This window comes from Linepithema humile, chromosome 7, assembly GCF_040581485.1.
Source record: "Linepithema humile isolate Giens D197 chromosome 7, Lhum_UNIL_v1.0, whole genome shotgun sequence".
Classification (NCBI taxonomy): Eukaryota; Metazoa; Arthropoda; class Insecta; order Hymenoptera; family Formicidae; genus Linepithema; species Linepithema humile.
The window spans coordinates 771,856-786,542 of record NC_090134.1 but is presented as its reverse complement, the minus strand read 5'-3'; the positions used below and the strand labels follow the sequence as shown (position 1 = coordinate 786,542).

Sequence of the window (14,687 nt, the reverse complement as noted above, 5' to 3'; positions counted from 1 at the left end):
CACTTTCTACACCTAAAATGAAATAAATATATAATAACGGTTGGAGAGAAAAAGAGAGGAGAGAGAAAAAGTACAATTGCAGCAGTCTATGTATTATCATGCTATCGTATACATTCTTTGAGGAATTTCGCGTTTGATAAGAAATCAAATAATTCTTATTGCATTGATTTTAAAACGGGACTATTTTCGGTGCTACACGTGAGTCCAAGATGAATCCCACAGAGCCAAGCGGCACCGAGACTCTCAGGTACAATGAGTTCACATTGGACGATACTGCAACAAGGTTATGCCGGCTTATACTTGACAATGATTATCAAAATTAACACTTGCTTATCAAAGTTTTATATATTTTATCAATAGTTTTTACGTGTTTTATTAATCTCATAACGTTTATGTCTTATACCAAGTGATTTGTTTTATTACACGAATTACATGTCTCTTTGTAGCTCTAAGATGAAGGATGTGATCGACGTCCTCGCGATGCAACGTGAAAAGAGAAATGCGTTACAGAAAAGTATTACAATTGATTATACGAAGTCCAGCGATAGTTTTACAGTTTCACGATTCATCTTTGAATGCGGTATGCAAGCTGTAAAAATATTTTGTGTTGTAGAAAAGTGGTCACATATATGAACCGAAATACAACAGAAAATTTTTTCCATTGTAGGCTTAAAATTAGAAGCTCATCCATTGACAATAGCTACTGCTGCTATATTATATCATAGATTTATGAAAGAAGCGGCACCACAGGGATATGATAATTATGTAAGAACAAATGTTATATCAAATCATTGTCAAATCAATTGTAATATTAACTGTGTTTTCAAGAGATATAACAAGTTTTATCTATTTTTATCTATTTTAGCTAATAGCTGCAACCTGTCTTTATTTGGCTGGTAAAGTAAAGGATGATGCATTGAAAATAAGAGACGTAATGAACGTATCATACAATACACTTCACAGAGGATCTCAACCTTTGGATCTTGGAGATCAATATTGGAGTATGAGAGATGCAATTGTTCAAGCTGAACTTTTGATCATGAGAATGCTTAAGTTTCAGGTTACACCTGTGCATGCACACAAAGTAATGCGTTATGATTTACTAATTGAATATGATATTGATGCATATATGTGTATATGAATAACTACATTATATTATTCTGTTGTAGTATATGCTTCATTATCTGCGGTCTCTACAAGCTTGGTTTGGTGAAGAAGAATGGTCCAAGTATCCGGTTGCCAAAACTAGCATGGCATTGTTACAAGATTTTCATCATTCTCCAGCTATTCTTGACTTCCCACCTAATTTAATAGCAATAGCATGTATTAATTTGGCGCTGCAAATTTATGGTGTAGTTGTACCTTTGATGGATGAATGCGATCAACAGCCATGGTTTAATGTAAGTGTACAATATTTTTGTATTAATATATATCTATATTATTGATGATTTTTTATGAGGTATTTATTGCAACAGGTTTTTTGCAAAGATTTAGCAAGAGAGAAGCTATGGGAAATTATGGAGAAAGTTATGGCAGCTTACGATGAAGAACCTGAAACCAGAGACAATTGAGTAGCGTGTATATGTGTTTATTGCATAATAAAGTATTCCTTTCATATTGAAAGCTATTACAATTGCATTATGGAAGTTCACTGGCACAAAATTTGTAATTGGCACAAACCTATTTTGGATTATGTATTCCTTGTGTTCTTTATAATATTTTATGAATTATAATGATGTGAGACTTACTACATATATAAAAAACAAAATGTTTCAAATATTTTTAGCATACCTTTATACATGCATTTCAAATAAATAAGTGGGAAAATATTTTAATATAGATTTTTTAAAGTAATTATAAAAATATAATTATTTTGATTTTTTTTTATGTATAATGATGAAATTTATTTCTAGAATTCAAAGTAAGGCAATTGTTATGTATAAAATATTAAAAACAAAAAATACATATAAGTAAAAATATCTTCTATAAAATTTCTACAATTTTATCTTTATATTAAAATGATGCTGAAATAGCACAAATTAGAAAAATATATTAATAATATAATTGTTTAAAATATATATAAACTGTCAAAAGCACATTTCGAACAAAAAAGTTTTTTTCAAAGCCGCAAGCTTTTCGTGAAGAATAAATATAGCACGGACACAAACCGACATTTTGCTGACAGTCTCGAGAAATGGTTATGTAGTTCTATATCCACTTTTGTGGATATAGGCCGGTATTCATAGTCCGTTCTTATATTCAAGATTGTCTTAAGTACAGACTTATATTCGCTCTCTTCGTCAGACACAATCTATGTGTGACGAAGAGAGCGAATATAAGTCCGTATTTAAGACGATCTTGAATATAAGAACGTACTATGAATACCGCCCATAGTGGCGTGTAAATCAGCACATTTGTGTAGGAATCACTAGATCATTATAGGTCTGTTCTTTATAGCTGAACTGGCTGCACTAGTTCAGAGTTTATCTTTCTTCAATGTGGAGGGAAAAAGATAAACTCTGAACTAGTGCAGTCAGTTCAGCTATAAAGAACAAACCAAATGTGATATCTTTGAATATGTGTAGTTGATTATAGAATCATGTAAGATAGAGTGAGATATACTTTTCCCTTGAATATTTTTGCTGTAAATGTATACATTGTATATGAACAGAGTACGTTGCTGGTCGAAACGATTTAAACTGATTATTGATAATTAATAATAAGGAAGAACGTATTAATATATATTGATTGTGTTATGTTAATTCTATAATTGAACGTGAAACATGATGCTGACAAAATTATTCGATACTTTTATTAATACTCAAAGAACGCAAGTAAGTCTATGTATTGTATGATAAAACATGTAGTTTGCAGTTATAGAAACTAATTATTTTCTATTATTCTATATGATAAATTACTTTGCACTGTTCATTGAAAAGTTCAATGCATGCTTAATCTTTTTACTGGAATGCACACATTTTTATATTTAATTTTTTTCTTATATATTTGTACATTTGTGTTGTGTAAATTTTTTCTTATTCAGTATACTCTACATATATGTCATATTATTTTATTGTTTTTAGTTTCACAAACATTGCGGATTAGGCACACTTGTTTTTAAGATAAATAGCATGTGTACTAATGCATTTGATAAGATCAATTTGCTCTCTTCAGAAGAAAAAGAGAAAATACTCAACATAATAAATAGCAAAAATACAGAGGATCTATTACAGTGAGTTAATTGTTTGCATAAGAGGTTTTCCAAATTATGTTACAAAATTTTGATCATATTTTTTTCATTATTAAAATTATTTATGCATAGGTATTCCATAACTAAGAAGCGTGCACATAATTTAGAATTGCATCGAATAGATAATGGACCATATAAATCAGTAAAGGATTTATTACTAGTAAAGGGTATAAATACCAAATGTTTATTTAGGTTTTCTAAATCAATTATATCTGGCAAAAAAATGAGCTCTAAAAAAATGTCATATGGCTTGGTCTTGACACCAAAAGCTGTTGGTGATATTCATAAGGTATAATAAGTTGATATTTTCTTAATTTTTTTATTAAGAGATTATATTATATATAATATCAAGAACTGTTTCATATTTTTATACATTTTGTTTCAATATGATGCATTTATGAAATTTTACAGAAGGTTAACACAGTATTAGGCATACATATAGGGCCAAACATGATCAGTTGGTCATTATTAAATCGTGATTCCGAGGTATTGCAATGGAGTTATAAATCCTTTCCAGAAAAACGGGCAAAGGAAAATCTTCATACTTTAGTTCAAGTAGTAAATATCCAAATAATTATTTGTACTTAAGTAAATATAATTTTATTATATAATTTAATTAAAATTTTTAATTTGATTGTTGTCAATTATATGACGAGTATGAGTGTTGTCATGATTGTTTTTTTTTTCGTTTAGATATTACCAATTGTTGCAAAACTACCAAAGGCTGAGCGATATGTAATGCAAGAGACTGGTGGTGACATGTGTTATCAGCAAAGTCGCAAATTTTATCTTGCTTATGTACGACAATCCATAATAGGTGCTATCATCATGTCGTATCTGACATTGAATTGTAAATTAGACGGTAAGATCATTTTTATATACTGAAGCAATCATATAACATTAATGTAATTAAAATGCAGTTAGAAGAATTGCTTTCTTAGTTATTTGTAAAATAAAGGTTTTGAACTACAACTATGATTTAATCCAAACAAATAATTGCTTCTATTATTTTTATTTTTATATGTAATTCTTGTTATGTACTACAAAGTAAACAAAAATTTAATATAAAATTTATAAATTTTTCAGATACTGCAGAGTTTGTAGCAAATAATATTTTTATACTTCGACAGCATACTTTACGGAAGATCTATGGACTTATAATTGATAACGAAGTTATATCTACACAATATATGTTGCAAAAATTGCTACAAGAGAATGATAAATTATTAGAAACCAAGGAACGCTGGCCAAGTGTCTCCATAAATGCAGAATTAAGAAATATGTATCAAGCACAAAGTTCTGTTTATCAAGAACAAATGAATTGGTCTTTATTGATAGCATTAGCTTTCTTAGAGTTAGTTGTACATGAAAGAACTGATATGATTGTTCGTAGCGCTCAATAGATTGTGATATATATTCTTATATGTATATATATATTTCTGTTTGCATTATAATATATATATACACATTATAATCCAAACAGAAATATGTAGCAAGTTAACATTATCAATGAGTCTAGTTTGTAAATTATATTTACATGATACAAAACATAAACATATTTAAGAAATTAAGAATTTCTTATAACTTAAGAAACAAAAGAAAGAATGGGCAAATCATTACTTACATTGATATTGTTATAATCAGAAAAAGTTAATAATTTCTTTAAGTTTTTCTGGTCAAGTAATTTTTTCTTTATGAATATATAATAAATTGTTTATATTAATACAATTAATATAAAAAAACATGTATATATACTAAAAATATACTTTGACAAAAAATATCTGTAAAAATATAATTAATTTAGGTTTTATTTAATGTAATTATTTTTTAATGAAGTAATAATTATATATCATAGTCAAATTTGTTAACGCTGTCAGATTGATTGAGAGAATATTCGTTGTAATCATTCACATGTTAAAAGGCGCAGATTTTCAAGTAACAAGGTCATCGATTTTGTGCAAAACTAGTTTGCTCAACGACCACAAAGCTTTCATAATATTGGGAGTACAAATTAGTTCGGTCCGTTTTCTAAAAGATAACTCTGGTTGTTGTGAATGGTTCATAGTGACAGCTGATTTTGGCGGTTTCAGAGAGGTTAGACATCTGCTAATAATATTCAGTTTATATCGCTTTGAGTTTCATACAAAAACCTTGATTTTTTTACTGTGTTCGAAATGTCGAATTTTGTGCTAACCAAGCAGCATTTGCGGGAGGTTTTAATTTTCTGCTTTAATTGGAAGAAAAGTGCAGCTGAAGCCCATCGAATGCTTGTCGAAGTTTATGGTGACACTGCTCCAACTGATAAATCATGTAGGGAATGGTTTCGACGTTTCAAGGATGGAGATTTCAGCGTTGAAGACAAGCCTCGCTCTGGACAGCCAAAAAAATTCGAAGACAAAGAATTAGAGGCATTACTCGAAGAAGATCAGAGTCAAACGCAAGAGGAGCTTGCAGGATCATTGGGAGTAACTCAACAAGCCGTTTCTGTACGATTGAGAGCCATGGGAATGATACAAAAACAAGGAAAATGGGTGCCTTGTGAACTCAAACCGAGACGATAAGCCCGGTCAATCGTTGCCATCGACCTCAACATTGTTGCGTTATCACTGAAAATGTTGTGTACATACAGAGAGACTATGTTAAGAAGTAAAACTAAGAGACTATATTGAAAAAAGAAACATTTCATACAAAAGATTTATAAATAAGAATTTATAACAAATGTTCGGCTTATATTTGAACTACCCTTATATTACGCTCGAGTTACAAAGCTCGAGTTAGATTGATGATAAATAGCAATTCAATGAGATCATGGCATTAATTTTAGAAATAAATCTATTTGTGGAGTTCTTTAAACCACAGCAAATTAAATTTTAAAAGTAAAAATAATTTACATCTCGAAATAGAAGATACCCTTATAATAAATATTTGATTACAATTTTTATTAAAGAAAATTAATAGTATATACGCACTCAACTGAGATTTCTATTTGTTGTGTATAAAGATACATTCATAAAGAAAAATCATTGCTTTAACGAAGGTAAGTTTAAATCTACTATTAAAACAACTTTTCTAAGCATGGTTGCGACATTTTTGTATATATTTTAATTAAACAACATATGCATGCAGAATAAAACATTGGTCTATGCATTTGAAACAGAATAATTTCCAGTATGTAATACTAAATGTTTTAAAAATATTGACTAAGTTGTATCTCTACAAGATTGCAATTGACAAATTGATCAGAGCGATCAAGAACAAGAGCTATTTATAATTAACATGTTTTTTATTCAACTTATGTTACAAATTTAAAATATTCGAGTATTTATGCATAAAAGGTGGCCTATTACAAGTACATATTTGAATAATAGATACTAATGTAGTCGAAATTAATAAGAACAATTGTTTCAATATTAAAGAATTACTCTACATACTCTTTAAACCATAAGAGACTAAAAATTCAAGATTTTATGATGGATTTTATTTTGGAAATATAAATATGAATAACAAAATATCATTCTACAGCCTTTATTTGAACAGAATTATTACTTAATATACAGTATTTGATGTTAAAAAGTGAATAGTTATAACAAATAATAACTAATTAAATTTTTGTTGGAGAAAAATCAAATTCAAATTTGTATAAGACTCTATCACTAAAATATTTGTCAGTGTTGGCAGACCACCCCGCATATTGTCCCCGTAGTATTGACACATTGACTGCCGAGTGAAACTTATCAGTTTTCTCAATGCAAATTTACCATTTCTTAATTGTCCGATGCGTAGACAATTTTCTATTATTATATTAAGATAGATGGACTATCGAAGCTTATAAAATACCCCAAAGAGTTAAGTGCAAAAATAAGTGCCGGATTGTATATCTCGGCACGACGCGATACAAACATTGTATGACTATAATGATCTAATGTAGCAATCAAAGTGTCAATTACAATTTTTCTTCATAATAATACAATTGTAGTATTATTTTCTCAAATTTCATATTTGATGTCTTACATTTTTAATTAATAACTTTTTTCATTTAAATATATGTTACGTTGAAAATGAAATTAATTTATTGAATTTATAAAATCTCCAGTAATTCATCGGCTGATGAAATGCTGGATGAATTCCACATAGATAGATGTATTACATAATGAATGTATGTTATACATAAACCATCGGTAATTTCATAGATGCATTAGTCGTCACTAAATATATTATCTCTATACATATAGATGTATAACATACGACTTTACGACTATACACAAAAATTTTATGTAACAATCATGATCGAAATACAACATCATATGTTAAAAAATCATAATGTTTGCGCATTTAATTGATTCTAAAATATTTTCTGTTAATAATAATATAATGTAAGATAAGTAATATGCATGTCAAGTGTTTGGAAAATACATAATCCATATTACACATCTTTATAAATCAAATTCCCCTCTCGCGCTTGGTTCAGTAAACTATAAATTAATCAAAAAAGGGGGAAAAAAAAATAAAAAAAAGTCTATTCTGATAAGATTCAAATCAACGAAGAATACTGGAAATTGAATCTGATTTTACATTGAATTACAAACATTACAGTATTCTTGAGTAATGTGAATGACATTAATATTGAGTACTTCCAATTCAATCATACCTGAGAAACGAAGGTCTTATTCACAGTTATGCTACACAATCAAGAACCCATTTTAATGCCAATTCGAATGCAAACACGCAAATCGGTGACGCTCTTCATCTTCATAAATTATAATTCGTATTATTTATTACATTTTGCTTATTGATTTTGCGTTCGTCGGTCTCCCATGATATTTTCCACTTTTCGCGCGACGTGGAGAGGAAGGGTCGTGGGCTTTTTAGGAGATGTACCTTCTGCCATTTCTACATCGGTATCATCAGAAAGCAATCGTTTTCCTACACCCTTTTTCGCTTCTACAGATATCATCATCTTATTGATGGCTTCTAAATCCTGAAAAAGATGTTAATGCATATATGTCACTCGTGTATGTGTATAAAGAAGGAAAAAAATCACTTTTCAGAAGAAATGAAAAAATATGAAACTATATTTCGATTAAAAATCTATTTTACCTTGGCAGGACTACGACTAAAACAATAACTTAATTGCGGCGCCGGTGACGCACTAATAGCCTTTGGGTCCAGAGTACGTGTCATAATACTACTGGTAACACGTCTCACTGGGGAATTAGCAGGTGCTTTTCCTTTTGGTAAAGGGCTCAGTGAGAGATTCATGACGCTACCGCGAGCCAATCCAAATTTGTTTGCAAAATCCTTCACCTGCGGTACGTATACCGTATTGTAGAATTTGATTAGATCACCGCGTTCCTCTCCGTCGAAGTTCTGCGATGTCCCGGCCATATTTGTCGGCGTCGGCGGAGCTGTATTTTCTCCCAATGTCCCGTTGTCCTCCGATTTTTCATTATTGCTCATCGTCGGATTTCCATCATTGGGAATTTTTGTTATAAGCACCGATCTATATATATGCGATTCCGCCTGCGGTTGCAGACGATAACACCGCATAATCTCAGTGAACGAGTTCTTCTCCATCTTCACCAATTTACATATTACATAAATTGCACACATTAAGATCTGATCGAGATGCCGATCTTTCATCAATTCGGTACGATCCTTGATGGAGTATTCGAAAATTGTCCAGATCTTCTTCTTATCGGTATCTGATATTTCTAACGAATTGCACAAGTCTTGCATGCGTACGAACGCGAGATTGTAGAACTTTCGGAAAAACAATGCAACAGAACCTGTTTTTCTTGGTTTAGCCATGTCTTTGTTGGCCGTTTGAACAACTTGTACTGAATTATGTGAAACTTGTGCGCCCGATGTTTTCGAAATGGCTTGATCGGGTACCAAAAGAATCTTTTGGCTTCCGTCTATTAACAGTCCTCCTCTGTTAGAAGATAACACGCTCTGCCCGACGCGTAGGACACTTTGACCGGTAATTCTTGTTTCAGGGAATAATCGCTTCTTCGCTACACCAGATCCTGCGATAGGAGACTGAAACCTAAAATGACACACACTCTATATACATCATTGGTAAAAAAAATACTTAAGTGAACAATAATAATAAAGGAGCTTGCTTCATAATTGCTCTATTATTTGGCAGACAAATTATTATTTAAAAACGATAAGCTTAATTAATAATTATATTAATAATTATATTAATAATTATATTAATAATTATTAACAGTTATTACAATCCATCATAAATTATAATTATATTCTCACGTTTATTAATATTATTTTCACTAATCTTTTTCATTTTTCCCTTAAAAAAAAAAAAAGAAATATGATCATTTGTTGCCACTATGCTAATAGTTGTATACCTTTCTGAAGCAGACGAAATTGGACTTTGTTGAACATCATGATGGGTACGATCACGATCAAAAGCCATCCGTCTCAATACCGGTTGACCAGGTGCGTTTGGATCAACAGTTTCCAATGTGCCAGGTAAAGATACTTCCTCACAACTCGGCACACCATCCTTTAAGGAAACAATAGTTTGCCATAAAGGACTATCGCTTTGCCAAGCTAAAGATTCCAGAATTTTCTCTTCGATCTGATTCAAATGCTTGACAACATCCCGTGATAATTGATCCTCAGTTCTTACTATAATTTCTATAACTTTATAGAAATAGTAAGCGTCTAAATTCAAAGCTTTTAGTATCCATGGAAATGTCTTATCATTGCTCTGATAAGAATATATAACTATCTCGAGACAGCAAGCGAACAGACATTGAATAAAAAGTTCATTTGAAAGTAAATTCTGTAACAGATGTAACAGATTAACATATAAATATGTGACCTCAATAATTTTTCAATCTATGCTGTTTTATTTATGTAAACTTACAGTTATGTCGTAATTTGGCTTCTTGCGCTTTTCATCATTTAAAATCATTTCCAGAAGCTTATAAAACAAAGTTTGCCCCATAAGAAGACGCCTCCTTCCATAGTCTGATGTCGAACCGTCGTTTATGCTGGCGGAATTTACATTATTGTTATAACTTGCGCAAAATTGTTCACCAATTTGTGTAACTTTGGCCTCGACTAAAGATTTAACGTTTTGAGAACAACTGTTCAACATTTGCAAGAGGCTTTCACTTGGAGCAGATTGCCCAGCTATCAAAGCTTGTAACTTAATGACACTTTGAGTCGCCGTAATAACTGGCGTTATATTAGACATATCCTTCGATCGGAGATATTTACGACCAGTCAGTGGTGTAGGAGGTGCCATGTACTGCATCTGCTATGAAAAATGAAAAATTAAGTATACAATTATAAATTATAAAGGCTCAAATAATTAAAAGTCAAATTGTAACGTAAAGGAGTGAAAAGAACGAAGTTGTTAACTTGAAGAGCATGTATTAAGATTACAAACAAACGTTTCAGCTTGTCATCAGGCCTTCAGTGCGAAATGTTCGACTTTGTACAGAAAAATTTATTATTAACTGTTAACTACGTGATAATTTAATTTATTGTTCACTGTTTTCGTGCAACCTAATTTATTGTCAAAGTTATGGATATTGCAATCTAAAAGATAGCGTGCGTTTTATTTGTTATTATTATTAACATGGAGGAAGACCTGATGACTGAAAAGTTTGTATGTAATCTTAATACTATGTCTTTTTTGTACGAACAACTGGTGTTGATTCTTTTCGTTCCTTCGCGTTACAAGTTTTAAGTATGCAATATTATATACACAAAGAAATATATCATGTTTGTAATCTTTTAAAATAGATATATATTTTTTCTAAAACTTACCCCAATATGCTGTTCTTTCTTCATTTGCAATTGTTCACGAAAATCATCAATGTTCATCATTTGCGTAGGAGAACCGATATTTTCATTAGCGTCGTTGCCTGAAACAAAAATCATAAAATATCAAAATTTATGTTTATACTTTGAAATGATACAAAGACACAAAACGGTCCAATTTTGTATAACATGTTTGTATAACAAACGAGTGGTTAGTAATAAAAAAATTATATTTATAAAAATATCTACAAGCCAAAAGCATCCTCACAAGATATTACAAACCCACCTTTAAGATTTACATGTTGAGCAAACTGGTCATGCTTAACAATATTTTGACCAAACGTATCCGAATTTGATATGTTGTTCAAATTTATTCTTCTCCATTCCGCTACAAAGCAATTACGACAAAGCAGATAAACAAAATTGTAAAAAAAAAAAAAGAAAAAAAACCATAAAATATTTTAATAAACTATATAAAGCTTACTAGAAATATTTTTTATTCTTTTTTTTAACTAGAAATTTATTAATCTACAAGTTCAGATAGTTTAATCGTAAAGTATATACATTGTATATTTATTAAATAGTTATAAGTGCAAAAAATTTTACTATGAAGACAAGAAAAAATATCAATGTATTAAGTAGAAGTCATAAATTCAGGATAATTAAAGTTAAAAATAATTAATATCACAACAACAGATGTTTGTTTCGCAATTTACATAGCTATTTGCAAAAGCAAAATAAGTTAATAAAGCATGCAAGATTGTAATGTAAACTTATAATAAAGTGTATATGTTCTTTGTATCAATGTTAACATCATTTACAGTTAAATATTAATATAAATATAAAAAAATGTTTAGTATGGAATAAAAATTCTACCTAAAAAAATTCTTTCATCAAAATCCCCAACGCTTAATACACGCTGTTCATAAGCCTTGTTAATGGCTTTGTTGTTACTATCGAAACTCAGTGCCTCAGTGCCTAGTATACCAGAGAAATTTGATTGATCACCGCGTAAGATCTTCTCATTAAATAGTTTATTCATACAATTTTTCATGTAATATTCCTTTATAACTTTAGCCTCAATAGGGATTGCTCCATGACGTTCACACAACAAACTAACAATGCAATCAATTGTTCTTGGTGGACTATAATTCTCATCATTGAAGTTTGCTGGTAAGCCTATAAAAAAATCATATAAAATATGAATTGTTTTTGCTCGAACATAAAGTAACATCTAAAAAATTAATCACAAGATTTAAATACTCACCAGAAAAATTGGGATTTAACAAATCTTTTCTGTTTGCCAACACAGCATTGTTATATATAAGATCACAGCAGACTAACAAGAGATGATAAGAGTTAACAAGGTCGTCCGAAATATCAGGAAATGTACCCTTTATATATATAAATAATGTCCAACAGAATTCAAAGACCCTGGAAGGGGTACAGGGAACTGCTTTGTGTCTTCTAGACCTAGGCGGTCTAGTAGTATCCTCTTTGGGATCCTTAAATATATCAGTAAACAGTGGCTGATATTTTGTAAATATAAGCCAAGAAACTGAAAACTTTGTTTCTAGCTTTTTTATCTTGGTGCGAAAATCTTGCGGCATATTTGCCATATCTGCCCATGATTTGCTTTTTGTAAAGAATTGTATCAATGGAAGATTACACAATTGCAAGAGACGTGTCAATGATACACAGTTGCCTTCCACATTACCACCAGTCCTTCCCACTGTAGGTGTAGAGGATTTTCTACAAGCTACGTATAATGCACATCCTATCCAATGCAATTGATCACCCTACAAATATGTATCAACATTTTTTATGACAATATTAACATTAGATAATTAACACATTTCAGACCAAATAATGTCAAAATATGTCTATATATAAATGGTAGATGCGATATGAAATGTGTTAAAATACCATTTAATACTAAAGACAGGTAACATTCATAAAAAGCTACTGATATTCTACAAGTAAAAGAATTCACAGTACACAGTGTATGACAAATTTTGAGATATTAATGTAATGTCATTTTTCCTTAAAAAAATTAAAAAATAAAAGGCACAAAATCATTAGGAAGAAAGAAAGCATGTGAAAAACACTTTCTGCAGTGATTCGTGTTGAGATTATCGCGCCAATTTTTATCCGTTGCGTTATCTAATCTAAAGTTTTTCTCAAATTTGCAGTGGAGAATCGCCTGAACATCATTCTGTTTCGTCTTATGTGCATCAGTGATTCAAAGCGACATTATCACGACGCGAGTATGAACCATCGCTTCGTTTCGCGTGGGAAGGTACTCACGAATAATCATATTTGTCGTGAGACGAGTACGCTATTACAAGATAAAGTACCTCGAGAGTATAGTTCTGACGGATAGTTTCGTAGGACTTCCAGGCCTCGGACGCGGCGGTCGCGTCCATATTTAACTTCTGGCAGAGATCCTGGTGTCGACTGTACGTCGAATCCTCGATATCGTCCGACTGTCCCATTTTCCGGACTGTATTCCAGCTGAGGAGGCTTATGAGAAATCGTGGAGAACTGTTTTATGCCGTCAAACAAAACTTCGCTGCGCCGCACCGACGTTGTCGTGGGGGCTTGGCGGGAAACGACACGAGCGCCGACATCTTTGCCATGTTGGCGGGAAACGTAGTGGTAGTGGCAACCAGTCGTTACGCTGAAATGCGTATACGGCTGAAGATTTTGTGGGCGCTACTAAGGGTATATCCAAACAAACTTGCATAGCGCATGATCATATGCATAGGAATATGGATTGATCGATAAGAAGATGTATAAGAAAATAGAACCAATCCATTTCCTTAAGCGTATGCTTATGCACTATGCATTTATTTGGATATACCCTAAGGGTCTATCCAGACAAATTTGCATAAGGAAATGGACCAATCCAATTTCTTATGCATATGTATTTGCATCTGTGCAAATTTGTCAGGCCCACACTTGCATTTTTGCACATGCGTAGCATTTATCCCGCTGTCGGAATATCGAAATATTAAAGTTAGGTCGCACAAGTTAGGTACGCACAATAAAGAAGATATTAGGAATAAGAATATTAAATATCAGAAGTAAGAAATTGATATTGTTTCATTTCAAAACAAGAAAATGAAATAAATTAACGTATCGTGAATTAGGAAATAACAATTAGAAATAATTAATCCATTCCGTTCCCTTGTTTGAAGTAAAATAATTTCAAAAAAAAATTGCTTTTCCTGATATTTAATATTTTCTTTATCGTGCGCAGGGCCTTACAATTTGCGGAATTTGTATTACTTAACAAGAAGCACATCTGTTTATTTGAATAAATCAATTGCTTTATTATTACATGCAAAAAGGGTAAGTTGAGTCATTTCAGATAGTAAATGTGAATTGACGTTGCATTAAGGAATGTCCAAATTTTTCCGGTACTTTTATAGGTTAATAAGTATTAATATTACATATTTTTATTTTTTTTCTTTATTAAAATATAATACGCTGTGAAACTAAAATATAATGTTATCAAGCTGGTTTTTATTCGATTTAGAAAATGTTTGATACATTTCAGTTCCACTCGCTCCTAATAGTATCTTTTTGCAATAAACTGTTCTAAGGAGAGACAACAATAACTAAATATTGGCGATTT

The 14,687-nt window shown here is 31.1% G+C and overlaps 3 protein-coding genes across 10 annotated transcripts; 2 read left to right on the top strand and 1 right to left on the bottom strand.

The window, feature by feature from the left end:
* The first annotated feature begins 12 nt into the window (after nt 1–12).
* koko (cyclin-Q) lies at nt 13–1,627 on the top strand. Of its 2 annotated transcripts, none has more exons than XM_012378024.2 (6): nt 13–247; nt 447–580; nt 668–765; nt 866–1,084; nt 1,170–1,400; nt 1,476–1,627. In XM_012378024.2, the coding sequence occupies exons 1-6, from the start codon at nt 210–212 to the stop codon at nt 1,569–1,571; spliced, it is 816 nt and encodes a 271-aa protein (XP_012233447.1). In that variant the 5' UTR covers nt 13–209; the 3' UTR covers nt 1,572–1,627. The 2 variants fall into 2 exon arrangements, with proteins under 2 accessions (XP_012233447.1, XP_012233446.1); XM_012378023.2 differs by having other exon boundaries at nt 13–283.
* A 797-nt stretch (nt 1,628–2,424) lies between these two features.
* On the top strand, nt 2,425–5,969 carry LOC105678397 (transcription elongation factor, mitochondrial). 4 transcript variants are annotated; one of them, XM_067359494.1, is made up of 7 exons: nt 2,425–2,442; nt 2,672–2,834; nt 3,084–3,232; nt 3,323–3,539; nt 3,662–3,808; nt 3,944–4,112; nt 4,337–5,969. In XM_067359494.1, the coding sequence occupies exons 2-7, from the start codon at nt 2,784–2,786 to the stop codon at nt 4,651–4,653; spliced, it is 1,050 nt and encodes a 349-aa protein (XP_067215595.1). In that variant the 5' UTR covers nt 2,425–2,442; nt 2,672–2,783; the 3' UTR covers nt 4,654–5,969. The 4 variants fall into 4 exon arrangements, 3 of the variants coding, with proteins under 3 accessions (XP_067215595.1, XP_067215596.1, XP_012233113.1); XR_010891271.1 differs by lacking the exon at nt 2,425–2,442 and having other exon boundaries at nt 2,456–2,834; nt 4,337–5,344; nt 5,491–5,969; XM_067359495.1 differs by lacking the exon at nt 2,425–2,442 and having other exon boundaries at nt 2,456–2,834; nt 3,443–3,539.
* Nucleotides 5,970–6,759: 790 nt separating this feature from the next.
* Nucleotides 6,760–13,720, bottom strand: LOC105678524 (retinoblastoma-like protein 1). Of its 4 annotated transcripts, none has more exons than XM_012377948.2 (9): nt 13,405–13,720; nt 12,315–12,846; nt 11,924–12,226; nt 11,334–11,435; nt 11,054–11,151; nt 10,143–10,538; nt 9,619–10,058; nt 8,348–9,296; nt 6,760–8,228 (listed from the first exon to the last, which is right to left on the bottom strand). In XM_012377948.2, exons 1-9 carry the CDS (start codon nt 13,540–13,542, stop codon nt 8,037–8,039), a joined length of 3,150 nt encoding a protein of 1,049 aa, XP_012233371.1. In that variant the 5' UTR covers nt 13,543–13,720; the 3' UTR covers nt 6,760–8,036. The 4 variants fall into 4 exon arrangements, with proteins under 4 accessions (XP_012233371.1, XP_012233372.1, XP_012233373.1 ...); XM_012377949.2 differs by having other exon boundaries at nt 10,143–10,535; nt 13,405–13,719; XM_012377950.2 differs by lacking the exon at nt 11,334–11,435 and having other exon boundaries at nt 13,405–13,719.
* Nucleotides 13,721–14,687: the final 967 nt, after the last annotated feature.